Source organism: Nerophis lumbriciformis, linkage group LG18 (assembly GCF_033978685.3).
Source record: "Nerophis lumbriciformis linkage group LG18, RoL_Nlum_v2.1, whole genome shotgun sequence".
Taxonomy (NCBI): Eukaryota; Metazoa; Chordata; class Actinopteri; order Syngnathiformes; family Syngnathidae; genus Nerophis; species Nerophis lumbriciformis.
The window spans coordinates 13,848,321-13,874,044 of NC_084565.2; the positions used below are offsets into that span (position 1 = coordinate 13,848,321).

The 25,724-nt window shown below is 39.7% G+C and overlaps 1 protein-coding gene across 2 annotated transcripts; it reads left to right on the forward strand.

The window, feature by feature from the left end:
- The first annotated feature begins 1,792 nt into the window (after positions 1 to 1,792).
- septin2 (septin 2) lies at positions 1,793 to 25,724 on the forward strand. 2 transcript variants are annotated; one of them, XM_061977698.1, is made up of 11 exons: positions 1,793 to 1,904; positions 3,315 to 3,401; positions 3,476 to 3,599; positions 5,516 to 5,650; positions 5,716 to 5,833; positions 10,446 to 10,547; positions 15,784 to 15,929; positions 20,120 to 20,242; positions 22,053 to 22,113; positions 24,820 to 24,904; positions 24,972 to 25,724. In XM_061977698.1, the coding sequence occupies exons 1-10, from the start codon at positions 1,895 to 1,897 to the stop codon at positions 24,892 to 24,894; spliced, it is 981 nt and encodes a 326-aa protein (XP_061833682.1). In that variant the 5' UTR covers positions 1,793 to 1,894; the 3' UTR covers positions 24,895 to 24,904; positions 24,972 to 25,724. The 2 variants fall into 2 exon arrangements, with proteins under 2 accessions (XP_061833682.1, XP_061833681.1); XM_061977697.1 differs by having other exon boundaries at positions 1,794 to 1,904; positions 20,120 to 20,203.

A 25,724-nucleotide genomic window follows, 5' to 3' on the forward strand; every position in this document is an offset into this window, starting at 1 on the left:
GGATAGGCCAGTATCGGTCAATATCGGTATCGGATCGGATGTGCAAAAACAACATCGGTATCGGATCGGAAGTGCAAAAACCTGGATCGGGACATCCCTAACATACACACACACACTCACGACCAAGGCCAATTTCACTCATCTTTTCTCCCCTTACTTCTAAAACTAATTTTTTATATATAAAAAGGACAAGACAATTTAAAAACTAAAAGTGTTTTTAGGACAAGCATTTCTTTTCGACAGTTTTGGATAAAGGAGGGAATCTTTGGGCACCTCATAATTCGATTACGATTTAGGAGCTGCGATTCGATTAAAAATCGATTATTGATGCATCTTTAATTTATATATATTGATACAGTTTTACATTTGTTTTCGTTTCACTGAAGAAGTGTTTATCACTTGCAACTTTAAAAAAAATTGGAACAATAAACAGATTCCCACATTTATTAAATTAATGAAAATGTGTGCAAAACTGCCAGATAGTGAAGGACCTGGTCGGATCTCTCAATGAGGTGGCTAACTGCAGTCAGCTACATTTTAGAACTGTCTGCATTACTTAATTTACAATAAAAAAAATAGATTATTGACATTTACTAATCAATTCTATAATTGTCAATGGGCCATGTCTACACATAGTTATTTCAAAAGACGTGAACATTTCATACCACGGTTATTGCCCCCAAATTATCACGGTTATCATTATCACGGTATTGTTGAATGTGCTCAAAAAGTACTTTAACACTTATAACAAAGTTTTAAGTAAAATAGTAAATAAATAGCCACTTGGCAGAAGAAATGTTATATAATATTATTGTTCTGGCCATACTCTTTTTTTTCTTTGATTGTTAATCATCTTCTGTATTAATTTGTAAAAGTTTGTGTTTTTTTTGTAGTGATAAAGAAAAAAAGGTTGTTTATGTGCATCACGTCTGGTTTATGTGTGTCACGTCTGGTTTACGTGACGTCATGCACATTCCTGTTGACATATTGCGTCGAGTATCGATTGATCTCTCTATGCTAAGGGAGCACAGCATCTAGATTCAATGTCCACAACTGAATATCTTAGTTGCTCAGACAGCAATGTGTTTATGGAAGTTTAGATTGGGGTATAAGTTGTTTTTAATGGGGAAAAAGGTTAATGTCTCTTGTATTCATGTTAGCATTTAATATAGCTAGCGCTAGCTTACATCTGCGGTAAATGAGCAGTGTCACCAGTCCGTCAGTTTATCAAAGTGTTACCAATCAAGGTTTTAGGATAATTTTAATTTAAAGCGGTAACACTAACTCTGGGGAGTTTTACAGCTGCATTGGCTGCAATGACATCAGTCAAGAGTTTGAAACGTATGATTTGCCAAGGCCAAGGTGTCGATCTTCATAAAATAAGTGCAATAAACACTGGGATGAGTGGGTGGAATGTCTTCTGTCCCGATTTTGCACCTAAATGCTTCAGGTTAAGTGACCAGCTGGCCCATTCATCATGGCTTCCAATTATCTGTCTTCCAACAGGAACGGGAAAAACTTCAGGTTTAGAATCAGAATCAGAATCGTTTTATTGCCATTGTTTGAGAACGGGTTCACAAACTAGGAATTTTTCTTGGTGCAATCCTGCAACATAAAACACAGATTTGGTAATAACAAGAGCTGTAACTGAGCTATCAGATCTTGTTATAGACTTAGAAGGAATTCTAGGAAGCTACTGTTAGGAGTTATTGTTCATGTGCCTGATGGCCGAGGGGAAAAAACTTGTTGGCTTACGTGTCTTTCTACTTCCTGTTGCTTTTTTCTGCAGCAAGGCCAGTTCACCAACCCTGAGACGCCAGGGTATGTTGGATTCGCCAACCTGCCAAATCAAGTTCATCGCAAGTCGGTTAAAAAGGGTTTTGAGTTCACCCTAATGGTTGTCGGTAAGTTTGACTGCGTTTTGACATTGTTACTAAACAGGGTTCTCCTATGGCCTGTGCTGACGATGTCCTATATTTTTTGAATGTATGCTACCCTCCTCTATTTAAAAATATTACACAACAGTTCACATCCTCTGCTCCTTTGTGTGAGCTTGTTTTAAAAGCATAAGTCTAGTTGTTCAGCTGGGGTCCTCAGCAATGTAAACTCTTGCTGATACCGTGTGACTTCCCCCATCTCTCACTTGGGAAAGGGGGAGGGTAGAAACTGTGTGCAACACTGCTGATCATCCCTTTTTCTTGCTTTAAAATAAACCAGAGTGGAATGTAGCTTGCGGGCCTGCAGGGATTAGTGCCTACAGTGGTAGAGGCCTGCTTGTCTCTTGACCAAACTAATATTGATGATTATTTCACTCTGTGTGAGGAGGCTCTGGAGCTATATTTTTGCACACAACCACCCTAATTCACATGCTCAAATTCTTACCCAAATCCTCCCACACTGTAGTACATGCATATATGCCACTTCAGTATCTTTTTGTGTATAGATGTTGCAAACAAATGTCATTGCTTTGGTGAAAAATCACAGGCACGGAATTCTGTCCTGTATCATATTTTACCTCACAAAATAGCGACTAAGCGATGTAGTACTAGTCCTAGTTCCCCTAATTTGTTTGCTGCAGGGTCTGATGATCAGTTAATTAGTTTGCCTTTGAACTAAATGACACTCTCTCCATAGGGAACTCTCCTGACGGAATCAATAAAGTACTATCTATCTATCTATCTATCTATCTATCTATCTATCTATCTATCTATCTATCTATCTATCTATCTATCTATCTAAATTACTTGTTACTTGTAGTTGCTTATATTACGGTACTAGTCTTGCAGTGCATCCCAGTAAAGAGAGGAAACTTGATGAGCGCCCACAACAGCCAAGACTTCTTAAGTATTGACTTAAAGGTTGAGATGGACAGTTTAAGGCAGGGGTGATCAAAAAAAGTGCAGCCATTTCCAGCCCACAGCTTGTTTTTTCATCTGCCCTCGGCATATAAGGCTTGAAAGTGTGACGTGTGAACGCGATGCATCATGGGTCTTACTGCATCGGAATAGCATCTTTACATTGGGTTGAATGAAAGCCTCTGTCCTAAAGTTTTTTTTCTTTAGCAAGTTCCAATATGTCGCGAATGTGCGGCATCAATAACTGTCGCAAGGTTGCTGATTCTTAGACTGACTAGCTGATCACTGAATAAACCTTTTTTTTATTCCCCAGGTACTGGGATTAGCCACATGATAGGTCTGGGAAAGATTAAGTCAAATTTAGTATCAGGCATCTATGTTTTCTTAGTTCTTAGTGTAAGCACAACATTCACTTTGAGATGTACATTATATGATACTTGTGTTGTCTGAAACCAAAAGGTGAATCTGGACTAGGAAAATCCACCCTGATCAATAGCCTGTTCCTGACTGACCTCTACCCTGAGAGGATCATCCCTGGAGCAGCAGGTAGCCCCCAAGACCATATTGACCATGTCGGTGAGCGTCATTTACTCGCCCTTCTTTCTGTTGTCCTCAAACAGAAAAGATCGAGAGGACGGTTCAAATCGAGGCATCCACGGTGGAAATTGAAGAGCGAGGAGTGAAGCTGCGACTCACTGTGGTTGACACCCCAGGATATGGAGATGCCATCAACAGCCAGGACTGGTATGTAGTAAAAGTCTTATATTCAATATGGTATGTATTTTAGGAATTAAAGTACAAACCTCGTTTCCATATGAGTTGGGAAATTGTGTTAGATATAAATATAAACGGAATACAATGATTTGCAAATCATTTTCAACCCATATTCAGTTGAATATGCTACAAAGACAACATATTTGATGTTCAAACTGATAAACATTTTTTTTTTTTTGCAAATAATCATTAGCTTTAGAATTTGATGCCAGCAACACGTGACAAAGAAGTTGGGAAGGTGGCAATAAATACTGATAAAGTTGAGGAATGCTCATCAAACACTTATTTGGAACGTCCCACAGGTGAACAGGCAAATTGGGAACAGGTGGGTGCCATGATTGGGTATAAAAGTAGATTCCATGAAATGCTCAGTCATTCACAACAAGGATGGGGCGAGGGTCACCACTTTGTCAACAAATGCGTGAGCAAATTGTTGAACAGTTTAAGAAAAACCTTTCTCAACCAGCTATTGCAAGGAATTTAGGGATTTCACCATCTACGGTCCGTAATATCATCAAAGGGTTCAGAGAATCTGGAGAAATCACTGCACGTAAGCAGCTAAGCCTGTGACCTTCGATTCCTTAGGCTGTACTGCATCAACAAGCGACATCAGTGTGTAAAGAATATCACCACATGGGCTCAGGAACACTTCAGAAACCCACTGTCAGTAACTACAGTTGGTCGCTACATCTGTAAGTGCAAGTTAAAACTCTCCTATGCAAGGCGAAAAGCGTTTATCAACAACACCCAGAAACGCCGTCGGCTTCGCTGGGCCTGAACTCATCTAAGATGGACTGATACAAAGTGGAAAAGAGTTCTGTGGTCTGACGAGTTCACATTTCAAATTGTTTTTGGAAACCGTGGACGTCGTGTCCTCCGGACCAAAGAGGAAAAGAACCATCCGGATTGTTATAGGCGCAAAGTTGAAAAGCCAGCATCTGTGATGGTATGGGGGTGTATTAGTGCCCAAGACATGGGTAACTTACACATCTGTGAAGGCGCCATTAATGCTGAAAGGTACATACAGGTTTTGGAGCAACATATAATGCCATCCAAGCAACGTTACCATGGACGCCCCTGCTTATTTCAGCAAGACAATGCCAAGCCACGTGTTACATCAACGTGGCTTCATAGTAAAAGAGTGCGGGTACTAGACTGGCCTGCCTGTAGTCCAGACCTGTCTCCCATTGAAAATGTGTGGCACATTATGAAGCCTAAAATACCACAACGGAGACCCCCGGACTGTTGAACAACTTAAGCTGTACATCAAGCAAGAATGGGAAAGAATTCCACCTGAGAAGCATAAAAAATGTGTCTCCTCAGTTCCCAAACATTTACTGAGTGTTGTTAAAAGGAAAATCCATGTAACACAGTGGTGAACATGCCCTTTCCCAACTACTTTGGCACGTGTTGCAGCCATGAAATTCTAAGTTAATTATTATTTGCAAAAAAAAAAAAAAGTTTATGAGTTTGAACATCAAATATGTTGTCTTTGTAGTGCATTCAATTGAATATGGGTTAAAAAGGATTTGCAAATCATTGTATTCCGTTTATATTATACATCTAACACAATTTCCCAACTCATATGGAAACGGCGTTTGTACCTGCTGTCATTACTTCCACCAAGGGATGTTGTTTACACCCATGTTAATAAGCAAAACCTGCACTATAGACTCTCATAAAACTTTGCGGAGTGGTAACTTTACACTGTACCTGTTACATTTTTCGGAATAAAATTGTGGATAGAGGGAAATATTTTCTGCCGTCTTTGTGTTCAAATGCACAACTGCTATCTTTTCACCTTGTCTGAGGTCTTTTTAGCTTTTTGAATGTTGTTTCATACGTGTGCTGTCATTTTAATGATGGTGTATACTTCATTCTACCAGTTTCAGCACCATTATTAGCTACATTGATGACCAGTTTGAGCGTTACCTCCATGACGAGAGCGGCCTAAATCGCCGGCACATAGTCGACAACAGAGTTCACTGCTGCTTCTATTTCATTTCCCCACTCGGACACGGGTGAGTCCAGCAGCATTCTCCTGCTCACTGTTAGCAACCCAACTGAATGTCTGCTCTTTTCCCAGCCTGAAACCCCTGGATGTCCAGTTCATGAAAGCCATCCACAATAAGGTCAACGTGGTTCCCGTCATCGCTAAGGCAGACACACTCACCCTCAGAGAGAGAGAGCGGCTCAAGCGCAGGGTGAGGGCACTGTATTGGCATTGGAATTGTTGTGTGTGGAGCTGTGGTCATCCCTGTGCGGTCTAGCTATGCACACGCTAGACTCAAACTGGCAACTACTGACCTTCACCAGTTGAGAGCCAAGGTGAGCGGCGGTAGTCAATGAGCTAAAAGCCCTCGGCTGTCAAGTAATTGAATTCTTACGGCGTCGGAGAGTGAGGTTTACACAACATATTATTGTGCGGCCACACTCGCTGTCATTGGTTAAATGTGCTCACATAGGGTTCTAATCTGCCGTTTGTGTTCAAGTGTTTTGAACATGAAGTTTTGCTAACATTTTTCCTAGGTTGTGTGAGAAGTATTGAACATGAAGTTTTACTAGCATTTTTCCTAGGCTGTGTCAAAAGTATTGAACATGAAGTTCTGCTAACATTTGTCAATGTCATTGAATCACCAGATTTCCAACATAACTGTGGTGGCGGGGGCTGGCTAATTATGTGGTCAATATGATGTCATCATATATTTTGCATAATCTGCAATGATGCATATATTTTCTTTAAAAAGTCTCAAAAAAAGTTATACATACATTTAAAAACAAATATTTGTTATTTCTTATATTGTTTGCTGTGTTTTTCAATTATTGCTGCTTCTTGCTTTTTTGTTGAGAATTCTTCAAATTTCTAGAGTCTTTTCAGTGACTTTTTATTTATTAAAAACGACCAGCAACAAATCTAGCATTTTTTTCTGAATTGGACTGTACTCGTGGTTAGAGACGCTTTTCTTCTGTCGACTCGATGTCCACGATACAGCAAGCCTCACTGACGTCACACTTATTTTGCGCTTCTGCTCCAGCTGCTTTTTCTCTCCTTAAAAGAGGATGTAGATCACGGTCTGCGTGTGTATTTCAGATATATTAAAGTACGTCCACATCGCGGTCATGCTGCCTCATTTCAGACAATCCTGTTGGTATTGCTTACGTCATCACAACATCCGGTTTCAGCAGCGCTGTTTAGCATCAGTCTTTTTTTCAGCGGTCAAAGTTTTGGTGCATCAAGAGTAAGGCTGCAGCTAACGATTATTTTTCTATCGATTAATCTATAGATTATTTTTTTCGATTAATCGGTTAATCTATAGATTATTATTTTCGATTAATCTATAGATTATTTTTCCTTTTACCGATTATTTTTTTAATTTAAAATGAAGATGAAAAAATAAATGTTGGCCAGTTTTTTCAAAAGGCATGACTTTTATATACAAAAAAAAAAGTATGGCCACTCAGTCAACATTGACAACAACATGACAAAATATTCTGTAACAATGTAAACATTTAAAACTTTTAACATTTAACAAAATTAAAAGTAGCTTATTTGCTTTTTAATGTGCAAATATAAAAGTAAACATCCAGTGCAAATCTTAATATTCTGCAATAGTATAAGCATTTCTAAAGTAAAAGTATTGCTTATTTTGCTTTAAAATGTGCAAAAATAAAGATAAACATCCAATACAAAAAAGTGCAAAACGAAATATTCTGTAACAGTGTAAACATTTCAACAAAAGTAAAAGTATTGCTTATTTTGCTTAATAACACAACAATGATAGTATGATTAAAGTGAAAGTTAATTGTTGGTTTGTACATAGTATATGTAACTGTTAATGTTGTAAAAGGTATTTGCACAACTAATTAACGTTAGCGTTAAAGAGGAGCGCGTCTTTGTAAACACTGAACAGGCATGCCAAACGCGCCTCTCAGAGCGAAACAGTGTTTTAGTTTATGAATTTACAACGCAGATACAAATGACACATTCATGATTTTGTGTAATGATGACAATGTATACTCACGCGGACGATTGACTAGTTGATGGTGATGGCAAGAACGTTTTCTTTTCAAATGTTCCTTCATAGCCGTTGTGCTGCTATGATAGGCCATTTCCGCTCGACACAGTGTGCATACAACAACTGTCAAGTGTTTTGCTTTTTTCGCTGTGCTTATCCCACACTTGAAGGGATGTACCAATGCTGAATGTGGCTTCTGGATTTCACTCAAAAGACCAGACCGTAGTTACTTTTTCCTTTTATTTTCCTTTAGTTTGCAACAGTTTTTCCAACCAAGAAACAGCTTCTTTTTTCTTCTTTAGTCTTTTTAGCAGTCTTTAGCAGTGTTAATAGACTTTAGTTTCTTTAGCTGTCATTAGCTGTCTTTAGTAGCCTTTAGTAGCCTTTAGCTTCTTTAGTAGGTGAAAAACCTTTAAGGACAAAACACCACAAGATTAACATGCTGTAAAAAATCAATCAATTATCAATCCCATAATTTACAACTATTAATTAGCTATCAAACTCTTAACCATTAAACAAGTGCAAGAAAATGGACACATCTTTTCCCTTTAAGTTAAAACAGATTTTAAATAAATTGTCTCAACATGAATGTACCAAGATACATATAAAATACATTTAACACCAGAAACACAATAGATAAATGCAACAGAAAACCCAATATGCAAATACATAAATACCTAACCAATTAACCACCTATTTAGATACATATTTAAAATCCATATTCAATATAAATATATTATTAATTTAGCAGTGAAACACTCAATCTTAAACGCTGTCTACTGGTAGAAAAATGCCCCTTTTTCTACGCCCTCACCAACACAGTTAAATCCAACACTTTAAATTGAGCGACTTCACCCTCCTGATGAAGCAAACTGCTCCAACATTTATCAAACTAAGCAAAGAATATCAACACTAAACAACAGTTACATAACACACTGTGTGTATTTAGCCTCCAGACTAAGCACGCTACATGCACACAACCCCCCCTCCCATCTCACCAGCGCAACAGGTGCGCCACACCCACGAAGAGAAATATTAAATCTTACATACTTTTGGCACAACTCTGGGTTATCTGTAATGAACTAAACCTTTTTCCACTCTGCGCTGGCGTCTTTTGTACTCCTTGATTTGACACAGCGGTCTAATTACCGGGCTCGCGCACCAGCAGATGAGACAGGAGTGCGCCGCGTTATACCTGCGCGCGAACGTAAACTGATCGGCTCTGATTTTATAAGCCGACTGGCCGAATTAATGCCGAATTATATACATTTGTTTATTGAAATACTCCCACACTTTTGACGACTTTTGGCGTGCTTTTTTTCCCTCGCTCGCACCGCTCGCATCATCTGCTTTGCGCTCCGCCATGACGGCAGTGTGACGTAAATATGCGACGCGTCGAAGCATAAAAACGACGTCGACGTGTTTACGTAACCGATGACGTCGACTACGTCGACGCGTTGTTTCAGCCTTAATCAAGAGTCAATAGTGCACACGTGTATGTAATAATGTCACCCCAGGGAACATGCTTTATCAGTATCATGCAGCATCATACTTCAACCCCTGCTTTGAAATGCTGTGCACTACAAAACAAGCTCATTGTAGCCATTAATCCTGACTTCTTCATCTGCACAAATTTTTGTTTTGCCGAGTGCCGAATTTATTTTGCTGATTAATTTGAATTTATTATTATTTGAGTTTATTTAATTTGGTCAAAACATTTTCATAGTTTAAATAAGGCTTACAATTTGGGGGGGAATTTCAGGCAAATTAATGCACTTTAAATATTTTCTGTTATAGATTAAATATAATTTTATTAAAGTTATATTCTTTGTTTCTACAGGTTTCCCAATTTCACAGGAAAAACTTCGAATTTTAGCAGTATTATAATAAAAGTCGTCATTTTACTCAACGCGAGTCAAAATTTTACAAGAAAAACTGAACATGTGTGCAATATTATGATAAAAGTTGGAATTTTACTCAATAACAGTCGCATTTTTACTAGAAAAGCTGAACATTTTGGCAATTTTGTGAAAAAAAATCGTAATTTTACTCGACAAAAGTGAAAATTTTATAAGAAGACTTTAAAATTTTGGCACTGTTATAATAATGATCTGAATTTTTCCTCGGCAAAATGATGACAAAAGTCATCATTTTACTTTAAAAAATGTCACTGTTTTACAAGAGCAACAAAAAAAATTGGCGATATTGTGATAAAAGTCAGAATTTCATATGACAAATGTCACCTTTTTGCATTAAAAAGTATATATCCATCCATCCATCCATCTTCTTCCGCTTGTCCGAGGTCGGGTCGCGGGGGCAGCAGCCTTAGCAGGGAAGCCCAGACTTCCCTCTCCCCAGCCACTTCGTCTAGCTCTTCCCAGGGGATCCTGAGGCGTTCCCAGGCCAGCCGGGAGACATAGTCTTCCCAACGTGTCCTGGGTCTTCCCTGTGGCCTCCTACCGGTTGGACGTGCCCGAAACACCTCCCTAGGGAGGCGTTCGGGTGGCATCCTGACCAGATGCCCGAACCACCTCTTCTGGCTCCTCTCCATGTGGAGGAGCAGCGGCTTTACTTTGAGCTCCTCCCGGATGGCAGAACTTCTCACCCTATCTCTAAGGGAGAGACCCGCCAGACCTCTGCATACAATGTTATGCAGAGGTGTACTTTTAACAATTTTGTAGACCAATGATACCATTTATAGAAGTAGGTGGGGCGTGCAAAATGTTTTCTTCTTCCAGGGGCGGAGTAACAGTAAATGTTTGAGGAAGCACTGCCTAAATGCATCGTTGTGATTACTCAGATTCTGGATGAAATTGACGAACATGGAATCAAGATCTACCACCTTCCCGATGCTGAATCAGACGAGGACGAGGACTTTAAAGAGCAGACCAGGATTCTCAAGGTAAATGTTGCATTTATGATCTCTCAATGCTGCTCAGCCAAAACAAATGAAAAATGTGTCCGAAGCAAGTGCTTACACTAGCTGCCAAATTTTGATACTCCCATTGGATAAACTTGGGCCGCCAAACAAATACATTTAGAATTAACATTTAATAATACTCTTCATTTACCACAATGTAGTGGAGAATAGGGATGTAAGGGTATCAAAATCTCTAGGTACGATATTATCACAGTATTAAGGCCACGGTGCGATGTTATTGTGGGATATGTCTAAAAAAACAAAGACAAGGTTTAAACGTTGTAGTGTGTAAACCAGGGGTGCTCATTACGTCGATCGCGAGCTACCGGTTGATCTCGGAGGGTGTTGATCACCAGCCAGGCATTAAAAAAATAGTCCTAAAAATGAGCGATCATAAATCTTCACTATGACGTCACTTTCGTCACTTGATTGACATTCACGGCACCCGAGGGTCTTCTGAGATGACGCTGGCTGCTGCCAGCTCATTAAAATTACCAACTGGAAGGCGAGAAACACTTTATTTCAACAGACTCTGGCGCTGTACCTGTCGTCAAAACTCCAAAGACCGACTGGACAGTTGCACAGTTGAGCTAACAAAATAAGAGTCTCAGAAAGTTGGCGTGCACAAGCTAGCAAGCTACAGAGTTTGCCGCCAATGTATTTCTTGTAAAGTGTATACAAAGGAGTACGGAAGCTGGATAAATAAGATGCCAAAAACCAAACACTTTCATGTGGTATTGGACAGAAAGGAGGACTTTTTTTCTCCTCCATTCGAAAATGCGGACATTATCATCACCACTGTCTGATTCCAATCAATGCAAGTCATCAGAATCAGGTAATACACCAACTTATATTCTTGTCTTCATGAAAGAAAGGAATCTATATGTGTTAAACATGCTTGTATTATCTTTAAACACCTTTAACTTATTAACAATATTAACTATATGTGTTAAACATGCTTGTATTATCTTTAAACACCTTTAACTTATTAACAATATTAACTATATGTGTTAAACATGCTTGTATTATCTTTAAACACCTTTAACTTGTTAACAATATTAACTATATGTGTTAAACATGCTTGTATTATCTTTAAACACCTTCAAGTTGTTAACAATATTAACTATATGTATTAAACATTCTTGTATTATCATTAAACACCTTTAATTTTTTAACAATATTAACTATGTGTTAAACATGCTTGTATTATCATTAAACACCTTTAACTTGTTAACAATATTAACTATATGTATTAAACATGCTTGTATTATCATTAAACACTTAATTTTTTAACAATATTAACTATATGTGTTAAACATGCTTGCATTATCATTAAACACCTTTAACTTGTTAACAAAAACATATATTTCATAAATTATATATATGAATGAGGTAGATCTCCACGACTTGATCAATTGAAAAGTAGCTCGCCTGCAGAAAAAGTGTGAGCACCCCTGGTGTAAACTAATTGGTTTAGGATAAACACTCTTACTGTAAATAAATCCAAACGAAATGCCTGAATGTTCTAATCATATTAGTTACTACAAACAAGTATTTTTCAGTGCAAAGAATAGTGGAGGAACATCCAATGTTACCAGCAAATATAAAAAAAACTTACATTTGAGGGTCTTCATAGTGACAATGTGTTGAACAAGTGTAAAACAATAATGTTCACTTTAGTGTCAACTTTTACTTTCTGAGAAGCGGTGCTTCTACTTTGGACACTGTTTTATATTAGTTTAGAAAATGCAGTCTCTCAGAAAAGTTAACTCACAGTTTAACTTTTGATAAAGTAAATACCTCACAAAATAATGGTGCAAATATCTCTTCCCTCGGCGCAGTGCGCCTTGACTTACCGTATTTTCCGCACTATAAGGCGCACCGGATTATTAGCCGCACCTTCAATGAATGGCATATTTCATAACTTTGTCCACCAATAAGCCGCCCCGGACTATAAGCCGCGCCTACGCTGCGCTAAAGGGAATGTCAAAAAAACAGTCAGATAGGTCAGTCAAACTTTAATAATATATTGAAAACCAGCGTTCTAACAACTCTGTCCCAAAATGTACGCAAATGTGCAATCACAAACATAGTAAAATTCAAAATAGTGCAGAGCAATAGCAACATAATGTTGCTCGAACGTTAATGTCACAACACACAAAATAAACATAGCGCTCACTTTCTGAAGTTATTCTTCATTCGTAAATCCTTCGTCTTCGGTGTCCGAAGTGAAAAGTTGGGCAAATGTGAGATCCAAAATGGACGGTTCCGTCTCGTCGAAGTCATCGGAGTCAGTGTCACTGTTATCCAGCAGTTCTGTGAATCCTGCCTTCCGGAAAGCTCGGACCACAGTTGTGACCGAAATATCTGCCCAGGCATTTACGATCCACTGGCAGATGTTGGCGTCGTCTGGCGCTGCCTCCGTCTTAGTGAATGTGTGTTCGCCTTCTGTCATCCATTGTTCCCACGCAGTTAGCAGTCTAGCTTCGAATGCCCTGTTGACACCAATATCTAGCGGCTGGAGGTCTTTTGTCAATCCACCCGGAATGACGGCGAGTATTGAATTAAGCGCGTAAGCGTGTCTCTTAAAGTGATGTTATGAGCTAGCAAATATAACAACTACACTACCCAGCATGCAACGATAGTTACGAGCATGCGCGGTAGCCCTGAGAAGCGTTGTATGCTGGCAGTTAGAATGTGGTTATGAGCACGCTGTGAGTAAACGTTGAGAACTCAGTTAACACGCCTCGTCTGCATTATTTATAATTAGACAGACAACACACTTAATAGGAGCCATTTTGGGGTCTTTACATAAACACACAAATGGAAATGAAACGTCACATATCCCAGCATGCACCGCGCGCTTCTTCGTCATCCACTGTTCCCACGCAGTTAGCAGTCTAGCTTCGAATGCCCTGTTGACACCAATATCTAGCGGCTGGAGGTCTTTTGTCAATCCACCCGGAATGACGGCGAGTATTGAATTAAGCGCGTAAGCGTGTCTCTCAATGTGATGTTATGAGCTAGCAAATATAACAACTACACTACCCAGCATGCAACGATAGTTACGAGCATGCGCGGTAGCCCTGAGAAGCGTTGTTGTATGCTGGGAGTTAGAATGTGGTTATGAGCACGCTGTGAGTAAACGTTGAGAACTCAGTTAACACGCCTCATCTGCATTATTTATAATTAGACAGACAACACACTTAATAGGAGCCATTTTGGGGTCTTTACATAAACACACAAATGGAAATGAAACGTCACATATCCCAGCATGCACCGCGCGCTTCTTCTTCTTCTTCCGGGGGCGGGTGGTTGCTTACAGTACAAGAAGAAGCGCTTCCTGTTCTATGGGGGCGGGTGCTTACCTTGGCGGTTGCTTGCGTAGAAGAAGAAGCGCTTCCTGCTCTACCGGGAAAAAAGATGGCGGCTGTTTACCGAAGTTGCGAGAACGAAACTTTATGAAAATGAATCTTAATATTTATCCATATATAAAGCGCACCAGGTTAAAAGCCGCACTGTCAGCTTCTGAGTAAATTTGTGGTTTTTAGGTGCGGCTAATGGTGCGGAAAATATGGTAGTCTATTGTGGCTTGGAACACTCGAGACCAACATGGCGCGCTTCATTACCGGCTCCAAAGACATTCTGTTTTTGCAAGCGTTTGTCTGCTTGTTAGTGTTACAGTGTTACGTGTCGAGGCCTAGTCAAAAAGGGACGCGTAACATAAAAGACGAATGTTTTGGACTTATATGTTCTTTAACGGTGTTTTTAAAAAGGAATGGTAGTACAAATTATAGTTAGTACAAATACAGCGAGTCGTGGCAACATATGCGGTTGCGTGGTGATTGGCTGGGCTGGCAATTCGAGAGAATCTCCCAAAATCCAGTGCGCAGGGAAATGTAGTCTATTTTCTGACCAGCCAAACCAAAAGCGCCAGAAAGGACTACTCTCACCAAAATTGATATCGTCATACGTCACAGCATTATTGTGAAGGTTTTCAAACCGCAATATCGTGGAATCTACATTACCGTTACATCCCCCAAAATCTAGTGTCACTATGTTTTATCGTCTTTTGTCCACACTCATTATGTTTAGATGCCTGAAAACATATGTAGCTAATACGTTTACTGCTAGAGCAGGGGTCACCAACGCGGTGCCCGCGGGCACCAGGTCGCCCGTAAGGACCAAACGAGTAGCCCGCTGGCCTGTTCTAAAAATAGCTCAAAGAGCAGCACTTACCAGTGAGCTGCCTCTATTTTTTAAATTTTATTTATTTACTAGCAAGCTGGTCTCGCTTTGCTCGACATTTTTAATTCTAAGAGAGACAAAACTCAAATAGAATTTGAAAATCCAAGAAAATATTTTAAAAACTTGGTCTTCACTAACTGACAAAAAAACAGATAACAGATTTGGTGTCCAGTTCAAAGTGTGACGTGATTTATTCAAAAATTTGAGAGTTGACTTTTGTATTTTACATGAGTTATTATTTGTACAAACATGGTGCAAAGTAATTCATGATTTGTTAAAAATGTTAGCGGCAGCTAGTTAAAATGGGATATTGTGATTTCACAAGACTGTCTTAGAAATGATCATTTGAAAATGTTCAATTTGAAAATATAAAAATAAAATGTTGCATATTGATATTTGTCTGTTTCTATATATATTTATTGTGAGAAATCATTAAGATGATCAGTGTTTCCACAAAGATAAATATCATTAATTATTAATAATAACATAGAGTTAAAGGTAAATTGAGCAAATTGGCTATTTCTGGCAATTTATTTAAGTGTGTATCAAACTGGTAGCCCCTGCGATGAGATGGCGACTTGTCCAGGGTGTACTCCGCCTTCCGCCCGATTGTAGCTGAGATAGGCTCCAGCGACCCCAAAGGGAATAAGCGTTAGAAAATGGATGGATGGAAACTGGTAGCCCTTCGCATTAATCAGTACCCAAGAAGTAGCTCTTGGTTTCAAAAAAGTTGGTGACCCCTGTGCTAGAGTCACACAAACAGTGCAGTTGCATTGTGTGATGTTTCTTTTATGACGAGTTTGAATATTATTGCAGTCTATTGTGGCGTACTGTATTCTTACATAACATGGACACAGTAATGGCAGGAAGTTGTTTTTTTATGATTGGCCAGCAGTTGCCAGTCAGACACTTTGGCCTTCAAAATTGAAGGTTCAAAACATGGCATTATTCGAACACTGCTGTTCTCCAGGCTAGCATCCCTTTTGCGGTGGTCGGATCCAACCAGCAGATCGAGGCTAAAGGGAAGAAGGTGCGTGGCCGCCTGTACCCGTGGGGAGTGGTGGAGGTGGAGAACCCTGAACACAACGACTTCCTCAAGCTGCGTACCATGCTGATGTGAGCCAACACTTCTTGTCAACCTCCAGGGACGTAACAATATCAAAATCTCATGGTATTAAGGCCATGGTACGACATTAGGGTGGTATTGTCCAAAACAAATACCACAGTATCCAAAATGAACTGGCAGATTGATTAGGATAAAAAGACTTACAGTAATTGAACACAAATGTAATGCTCAAATGTTAAAATCATATTTATTACAAACATGTATTTTTAAGTGCAAATAATTGTGTTTCAAACAAATATTTAAGAAAATAATTTACAGTTGATGTCTTTGTAAACATCCAGTGTTATAAATGTAAAACAATAATATTCACTTTGGTGTCATTCAACTTTTACTTCCTGAGAAGCATCGTCCTCTGCTGTGGGCAAATTTTTATATTAGGGCTGAAACTAAAGATTAATTTGATAATCGATTAATCTGTCGATTATTACTTCGATTAATCGATTAATAATCGGATAAAGGAGACAAACTACATTTCTATCCTTTCCAGTATTTTATTGTTAAAAAACAGCATACTGGCGCCATGTTCTTTCAACTTGCCATATAAAACAAGGAAAATGTTACAAAAATGCACACTTTTGACACCCCTGCTATAGATAATAACAAATTAAATCGATAAATCTATCGATAAAAAGCAGAGCCTGACGACGCATGCGCGTTTAACACAACTCTCTCGCTCTCTCTGTCTTTCCCCCTCCCTCACGAATGCTGCTGCGTGCACAACTTGTTGTGTTTTTAACCTTCTTAAGCCTGGACGTACATTGAAAATACACGCAACCCTAACTCAAAATGCCGGACATTTGAGGCATTTAAGAAACACCGCCCGACAGCCCCGCAAAAGAGGACATGTCCGGTGAAAGAGGACGTATGGTCAGGACCGAGCTATCATGCTAGCAGCTAACGGACTAGGATAGACTGACCATACGTCCTCTTTTCACCAGACATGTCCTCTTTTGCGGAGGTGTCAGGGCGGAGTTTCTCAAATGTCCGGCATTTTGAGTATTGTTTACACAACGTGCAGTACGCTACTTAATATGTCCGTGTGGAAACTCGTTCGGCACACCTCCACACCGAAACGAAACCCCCGTGCCGAAACGGTTCGATATAAATACACGTACCGTTACAACCATATTATTTTGATTATTGTTTCTCAGCTGTTTGTAAATGTCGCAGTTTATAAATAAAAGTAAAACAAAAAAAACATAGCCTGTGCGCATGCGCATAGCATAGATCCAACGAATCGATGACTAAATTAATCGCCAACTATTTTTATAATCGATTGTAATCGATATAATCAATTAGTTGTTGCAGCCCTACTTTATATCAGTTTGGAGAAAGCTGTTTCTCAGACAAGTTAACGGACAATTTAACTTTGAATAATGTAAATACCTCACAAATTGATGATAAGCCTCACTGGCTTCAAATCTATTTTCCAGGTGATGATTTGTCAAGTGCCTGCTCATATTACTCGTATTCCCCGTGGGCACTTTCCCTTCGCGCGATGCGCCGTGACCTGTGTCGGCTTGGAAACGCTCGAGACGAAGGTGGCGCACTTTGATGTACGCAGACTTTAAAGGGGAACATTATCACCAGACCTATGTAAGCGTCAATATATACCTTGATGTTGCAGAAAAAGACCATATATTTTTTTAACCGATTTCCGAACTCTAAATGGGTGAATTTTGGCGAATTAAACGCCTTTCTATTATTCGCTCTCGGAGCGATGACATCACATTGTGACATCACATCGGGAAGCAATCCGCCATTTTCTCACTTTCGTCGGTGTGTTGTCAGAGGGTGTAACAACACAAACAGGGACGGATTCAAGTTGCACCAGTGGCCCAAAGATGCGAAAGTGGCAAGAAATTGGACGAAATTTGTTCAAAATACGAGGCTGTGGGGAAAGCCGACGAAATGGTCAGTCGTTTGTTCCGCACACTTTACCGACGAAAGCTATGCTACGACAGAGATGGCAAGAATGTGTGGATATCCTGCGACACTCAAAGCAGATGCATTTCCTACGGTAAAGTCAAAGAAATCTGCCGCCAGACCCCCATTATATCTGCCGGAGTGTGTGAGCAATTCAGGGACAAAGGACCTCGGTAGCACGGCAAGCAATGGCGGCAGTTTGTTCCCGCAGACGAGCGAGCTAAACCCCCTGAATGTCTTAGCTCACACCGTCCCTTATGCCACCGAAGATGATCAAGAGAAGAATATCGACCCTAGCTTCCCTGGCCTGCTGACATCAACTCCAAAACTGGACAGATCAGCTTTCAGGAAAAGAGAGCGGATGAGGGTATGTCTACAGAATATATTAATTGATGAAAACTTTATTCATTACTCGCGGTTTTACGTAAATTATTATACATAAACTGTGTTTACCAATAATTTAGCTTAAAAACATTTATTTTTGTCAATCATTCGAGTACATTCGGGTAGTCTTGTGTAATGCAGTATTTTGTGTCTATTTAGGTATGGTTAACCTGAGTGCTGAAATCGTGGAAAAATATATGTTCTTAGCGCGCCTGAAGTGGGCTGTCTGCACTCTCAAAGTGCATGTTGTTGCCGAATGTATTTCATATGCTGTAAACCTAGTTCATAGTTGTTAGTAATTATCTTATCAGACGGTGTTAAGCCGCTGAAATCCCAGTCTGAATCCGAGCTAATGTTGCTATACCTTGCTGTTTGTTTGTATTGGCATCACTGTGTGACGTCACAGGCAAATGGACGGGTGTATATAACGATGGTTAAAATCAGGCACTTTGAAGCTTTTTTTAGGGATATTGCGTGATGGGTAAAATTTTGAAAAAAACTTCGAAAAATAAAATAAGCCACTGGGAACTGATTTTTAATGGTTTTAACCCTTCTGAAATTGTGATAATGTTCCCCTTTAATACCTCTGCCAAAGAGGTTATGTTTGTGCCTCTTATCTTTGTCTTTTTGAGTGCAACATAACTCAAAAAGTTGTCGATGGATTTTCATCAAATTTTCAGGAAATGTCCGAAAAAAACAATTCCTCTTATCTACTATGAACAGACTTTTCTTTTTCTCCCCATCACGGCGTCCCACGCCCCCACCTTGCTGGTGTTCTGTTGGATTTCGCTAAAACGAAAATGTAAACTACCATTGTTCACGTCAATGTGAATTTCCTAAAGTTGTAGTTTTCTTTATGCTTACTGTCCGGTAATACACAATGTGAACGTTGTCACGTTGTAGTTGTCTACATGCTTGCTGGTCAGAAGGTACAATGATATAAACATTTTAAAATCGATTTACCGCCGGGTCAAACTCGTTTCGCAAAATAATTAGCACATGCCTAGAATTACCGCCGGGTCAAACTCGTTTCGCAAAATAATTAGCATATTCCTAGAATTACTGGCGGGTAAGTCACGTACCTACTACGTTTTATATAATTGCAATTCTTATTATTAATATTGTGTTAGTTTGTAGTGGTGGAGAGCTGACTTTTTGTTGTTGGAGTTGCGTCTTTCAAAGCGCTGTATTTTGAAAAAATGTTTTATTAATATAGCTGCGTGTGTCAAATATGAGTCATTTTGATGCAGTTGTACAAGTAACATTTCAGAAACAAATCATGAGCTAAGAAAACCTGCTAACAGGCGGTAATAATGTTATTTTAATTGCCTTTTCAGACCCAAACAAAAAGAACTCCCGGGATGATTCATTGTGCTTTAAATTTTATTGCGGCATTAGGCAATGTCAAATTTATAAGCGCATGCATAAATTTACTGCATGCCTTTGGTAAGCGCCGGAGTGAAAAGAGGTTTTAAATTAATTACCGCTCGGGCGCTAATTCAAGGAATTACTGTAGTTGTACACGAGGCTTACGAGCAGGTGCTCCGATGAGTATTTTGTTGGAGGCAAATATTTTAAATATTTGCGGTTGTGCACACACTTCGTAACATTGGGTGGCAGACATCTATGGGTAGCGGTTAACCACAGAACACGGGTCCCGGGCCGTACAAAGGACTTTTTACAGACCTCAACGCTAAAGCGCCAGAAAAAACCTACATTCACCAAGTTTCTTTTGATCCCATCAGACGTCACAGAATTATAGTGAAGATTTTGAAACCACAATAGCGCTTTATCTACAATGCAGTTAGATCCCTATCAACCTCCTAACCAAATCATGTTTTGCTTGATGAACTGTCCCCCGACTCCACAGTACCCACATGCAGGATCTACAGGAAGTGACTCAGGACCTGCACTATGAGAACTTCCGCTCAGAACGCCTCAAGCGCAGCGGCAGGTTGTCCTCCCATGGTTACATTCTGCCTCTATCCCCTGCGTACGTACCTGTCTGTCCGCTTGCTTTTTCTGCACCTCCCCCACCTCAAACCCAGCGTCGTTGATGACATGATTCTTTGGACAAAGTATTAGTGACATGCTGACATCGAATACAGTCTTGCTCAACACACACACACACACACACACACACACCATTAGACGATGACACTGGGAGCTCCTATGTGGAAGATAAAGACTTAATTAAACTGAAATAACCTTCAAAACTAGTATCAGTTAGACCGTAGGGTTAACACATCATTGCATGTTAGCTATGTTAGCATAAACCAAGGTCCAAGCCACAGGTGTCAAACCCAAAGCCCGTGGGCCAGATCTGGCTTGGAAACAATATGCAACAACAAAATACTTTATTTTTTCTTACTGAATGTATTCAGTCTTTCCATTTTGACAGAAACAAATACATGTAACTGCATTAATTTGTATTCAATATTATATAATAATGTAACAAATAAGTTATTATCATACATTACAAACATTTTTTTTCTTTCTTAAAAATAAATACTTATATATGAATCTGTAATAATAATGTTGTTCATGTTAACATAATGTTAGTTACAATTGTATGAATTTAGGTTGGAAAGTAGTTATAATCGTTAATAATTGACTATCAGTTTTGTGTTTCCCAATAATGTAACAGATATAGTATCATATCATATAAACTTTTTTTGTTAAAATAAAAATAAATATGTAGACTTGTAATTTCAAAGCAAGTTGCCCTTTAAATTGTACATTGTCAAAATAACAATAGATTTTAAGATAAAAAATAAAACTGGCTGCTCAGTCGCCACTATTTTACCGTAAAAAAAAAATAGAGGTACTGTTTTTCTATTTACAATAATAAACCGTAGAAACTAAAACAACCATACATTTTACGGTATAAAACGGACCGTTTTTTCGCCTGAATTTTACCGTAAAAATTGGTGTTACTTTTTTCTATTTAGAGTAATAAACCGTAGAAACAAAAACAACCATAGATTTTTCGGTACAAAACTGACCGTTCTGTCGCCAGAATTTTACCGTGAAAAACTGTTACCAATTTTCTATTTACAGTAAAATGCTGTAAAAAAAAAAAACCTCCATAAATTGTACGATAAGATTCTGGCGACTCAGCTGCCAGTCTACAGATTGTTTTTTTCCCACGGAATATTTAAAGAATATATAATGATCAAATGTAACATTATCATGAGGTGAATTCATATAGTATTCCCTGTTACATGCGGGCAGCCACAACTGCAGAATAGTTTGACACCCCAGGGACTCCAAGTTTAATAGCATGTGTAGATCATAGAGGAACAGGATTTTAACATCTCATTGAAAAGTCCCAACATAGCTCACTTCTTGTAGACTTTCTTTCAAAGCCAATGCAGGATAAAGGACTGGTTTTACTGGCCATCTATCCTATGATGGCGCTCTGCTCTTGATTTGTCCAATCCATGAGTGGACTGTTGGAGGTACTCTTATGTTTTTGTTGTCTTCAAGTGGGGGAGGTCTTGCTGTTCCCCTGACCTTCACACTTCTTCTACTTCTCTGCTAGAACTTCACCGCATCCTCTTCGTAGTTCGACGTGCACTTTCCTTTAGCATCCTACAAACAACTACGCCACTAACCCACTGACCCCTTTTCCACTTTCTCTATGTGGCTTTTGTCATGTTTGCCTAATATTTCCTTGACGGCACAACATGCGCACCTTGCACACAGACTTCCATTTTACGATGCCAGTTCAGTTTTACCTGATGACTTGCATACGTCCAATAAGCAGCATTGTGTAACTGTCCCTTTTGTGACTGATGCAGAAAGGGTCCGGAACCAGAGGAAATGGACAAGGATATGATCCTGCAGGAGAAGGAGGCAGAGGTGGGTGGTGCCACACCTCACACCACATCAATATGAGTTCACTAGTTCCATTTTAGCCTTATTTTGAGGAAAGGCACATATTTAAAAAGAGAAAAATGTCACGGTATGAAATTCTGACACACAGCTCCATTATGTACCTTGCGAAACTGTACTTCTTCAAGTAACTTCATAAAGTAAATCGTTTTTTTCTATTAAATGTGATTAACAACATCACAGTTATTTAAAAAGGGAACTGCATTTTTTTGGAATGTCGTCTATCGTTCATTATGAGAGACAAGAAGATTTTCTAACATAAAAATCGGCTCGTTCTTGGTGGCTAGCAATGCAGCTAATGTTAGCAATCAATTATTAGTAGATTGCACAGTACAGTACATATTCCGTACAATTGACCACTAAATGGTAACACCCAAATACATTTTTTCAACTTGTTTAAGTCAGGGTCCACGTTAATCAATTCATTCTACCTCTAAATCACTTTAAAAATGCATTCAAAAAGCGTCAACAATACTTCATTTACGTTTTGTAACCTGTATAATAACCAAACTAGCAACATTGTTACGGTAAGAGTGAACACTGAAGAACTCTTTTTCTAGCGTACTAACACATCCGCATGCTACGGTATTAGCTGTGAGCTAACTACGGAAAGAGATAAGCTAGCTTCTACAACAACACGAAACGTGTTTGAGTTTGTAATACACAACATTGTGATAAGACACCAATCTGTACTGAGTGAAAAGCATGAACAATTACAGTATCTGTAAAGCAGGGTTCTCAGACACGCGGGCCAATTGCGGGCCGTGAGACGTTATTTTGCGGCCCGCACCTTAATATGAAAATGTTATGTTAGTGCGGCCCGTGGGTTTCATATGAATGGCGCTTGACAGCGTCATACTTGCCAAACCTCCCGATTTTTCCGGGAGACTCCTGAATTTCAGGGCAACCATTCTCTCGAATGTCTTCACCCAAACAACAATATTAAGGGCGTGCCGTGATGTCACTGCCTTTAGCGCCCTCGACAACAACGTGCCAGCCCAGTCACATGTTGTATTTGGCTTCTGTACACACACGTAAGTGACTGCAAGACATACTTGATCACCAGCCATACAGGTCACACTGAGGTTGGCCGTATAAACAACTTGATCACTGTTACAAGTATGCGCCACACTGTGAACCCACACCAAACAAGAATGACAAACACATTTCGGGAGAACATCCACACCGTAACACAACATAAACACAACAGAACAAATACCCAGAATCCTATGCAGCCCTAACTCTTCCGGGCTGCAATATACACCCCCGCTACCACCAAACCCCGCCCCCACACATGAACGTCCGTCCGTGCGTCGGTTGAGGTGGGCGGGGTTTGGTGGTAGCGGGGGTGTATATTGCAGCCCGGAAGAGTTAGGGCTGCAAGGTGTTCTGGGTATTTGTTCTGTTGTGTTTATGTTGTGTTACGGTGCGGATGTTCTCCCGAAATGTGTTTGTCATTCTTGTTTGGTGTGGGTTCACAGTGTGGCGCATATTTGTAACAGTGATAAAGTTGTTTATACGGCCGCCCTCAGTGTGACCTGTATGGCTGTTGATGAAGTATGTCTTGCAGTCACTTACGTGTGTCTGCAGAAGCCGTATACAACATGTGACTGGGCCGGCACGCTGTTTGTATGGTGAAAAATTCGGGGTAATGATTGCCCCGGAGATTGTCGGGAGGGCCACTGAAATTCGGGAGTCTCCCGGAAAAATCGTGAGGATTGGCAAGTATGTTGCTAGGGCGGGATAGCCATTCAAAGAAGGTGAATTCATTAAAAAGTGCATGTTAGATTTTTTTAAGAAATCTTTTCTTGCGGCCCAGCCCCACCCAGTTTCTGTATCCAGTGGCCCCAAGGTAAATTAAGTTTGAGACCCCTGCTGTAAAGTATTATTTCATATTTTGTTTGTACACAGTTAGCCAGACTGTGTATGTACTGTAGTTGTAATAACACACATGACGTGCCACGTGTATCATGATCAATATTAATGTGACTCACTCCATGGACGGTTGTCCATTTGGTCCAACTGGCCGGTGACGTTTCCTGTTGATTTTGGTTACTCCAATAATTCGGCATAGCTTAGCTCCAAGTTCCACATTTACACCGTCAAATCACGCCGATCTCACTCTCTGGGCTTCCGTCTGCTCCAACGTTTCAGCCTCTTCTTTGTGCTCGCTTATAGAAGCAGCACTTCATCCTCCGTATATTCAGCTTCAAAAAGATGAGGTTGTGAATCCTCATTTTTCCAAAAATAGTCGTCTGCCATGATTAGAACATACTCCCGTTGGATTCCGGGAGTAGGAACAAATTTGTTGCAGGAAGTCTGAAGTGCTGTACCAAGGCACAGTTGGATTTTACATGACTTGGTGCTCGGTAAAACCAACAAGGTTCGGTCTGTGCTGTCCTGACTTTGGAGCAATGTTCACACTCTAGTAACTTTGGAGCAATGTTCACAGACTTTAGTATTTGGCTCTCTATTAGATGCAATGGTTTTCCGTATCGGGACCATGATTATGGTCCTAACTTGTCCTCATATAGAAGGTACTTTTCCTTGTTGATGTCTTAAGAAGTGTAGAAATACAAGAACACACACACACACACACTTGGGTGAAATATGGTGACTTGATTGTTTATTCACTACTTGTAGAAAAATAACATTTATTCTGGTGTCTTCCAGTTGAGGCGAATGCAGGAGATGATCGCCAAGATGCAGGCCCAGATGCAGAAGCAGGGAGACGGAGACGATGTTTGAGAAGCCCGAGGTGAGAAAGATTTGTACTTTTTGACAACTTGACAGAAGAGCTGACTTCCTCTTTTGTCTCATTGAAGGCGTTGCTTGACTTTGACCAGAGACACACCAAGGACAGCAGCCAACTACAGTCCCATACGGGATGTGGATTGCTGATATCGACATATACATAAAAATATATATATAGTAAAGTATATACAGTGTTATGATGAATTCTAGATACACATATGTATGTATACACTCAAGTTTTATTTCTTAGTCTCAGATTATTAATCATTTACCAAGGGATTGAAGCAGTGTCACATAAAGTTAATTTTAATACAAAACTGCGTTGAAGATCTTTCTTGTTGCCATCAAACGGACTTTCAGAAGCACATATTTGCTCCGTGAAGGAGCTCCACTGTGAGCATTTATTGTTGTCTTTGTATGGGAGAGTGTTTGAAGAGGCGTGCCATGAAGTGTTACTGATGTCTTTATTGCCTCCTGCATCATCCCCAGGCAGGTGCTGGTGAAATGTTGCATGTTCCTCGTGTCCCGTCAAGTGTTGTGCACCTGGCGGACCTGTGCAGGCTTCATTGTTGGACGTTAGGCTAAAAACTGTTATGAAGGAAGTGAGATGTTTGTGACAATTGTTTGACATGAAGGCATGACTTGGCTGCTGTTGACTGAAATCTTCTCTAATTACCCACCCAAGGAAAACATTCATGACCATTAATTCCCTAACCAGCCAACTTGTGAGCTCCTGACATTCCTCTTTGAGCTGTTTTTATCCAATATTAAACGTACCAAATATTGTTCTTGATGCTATGTTGTAATAAAAGTTTTATTCTTCA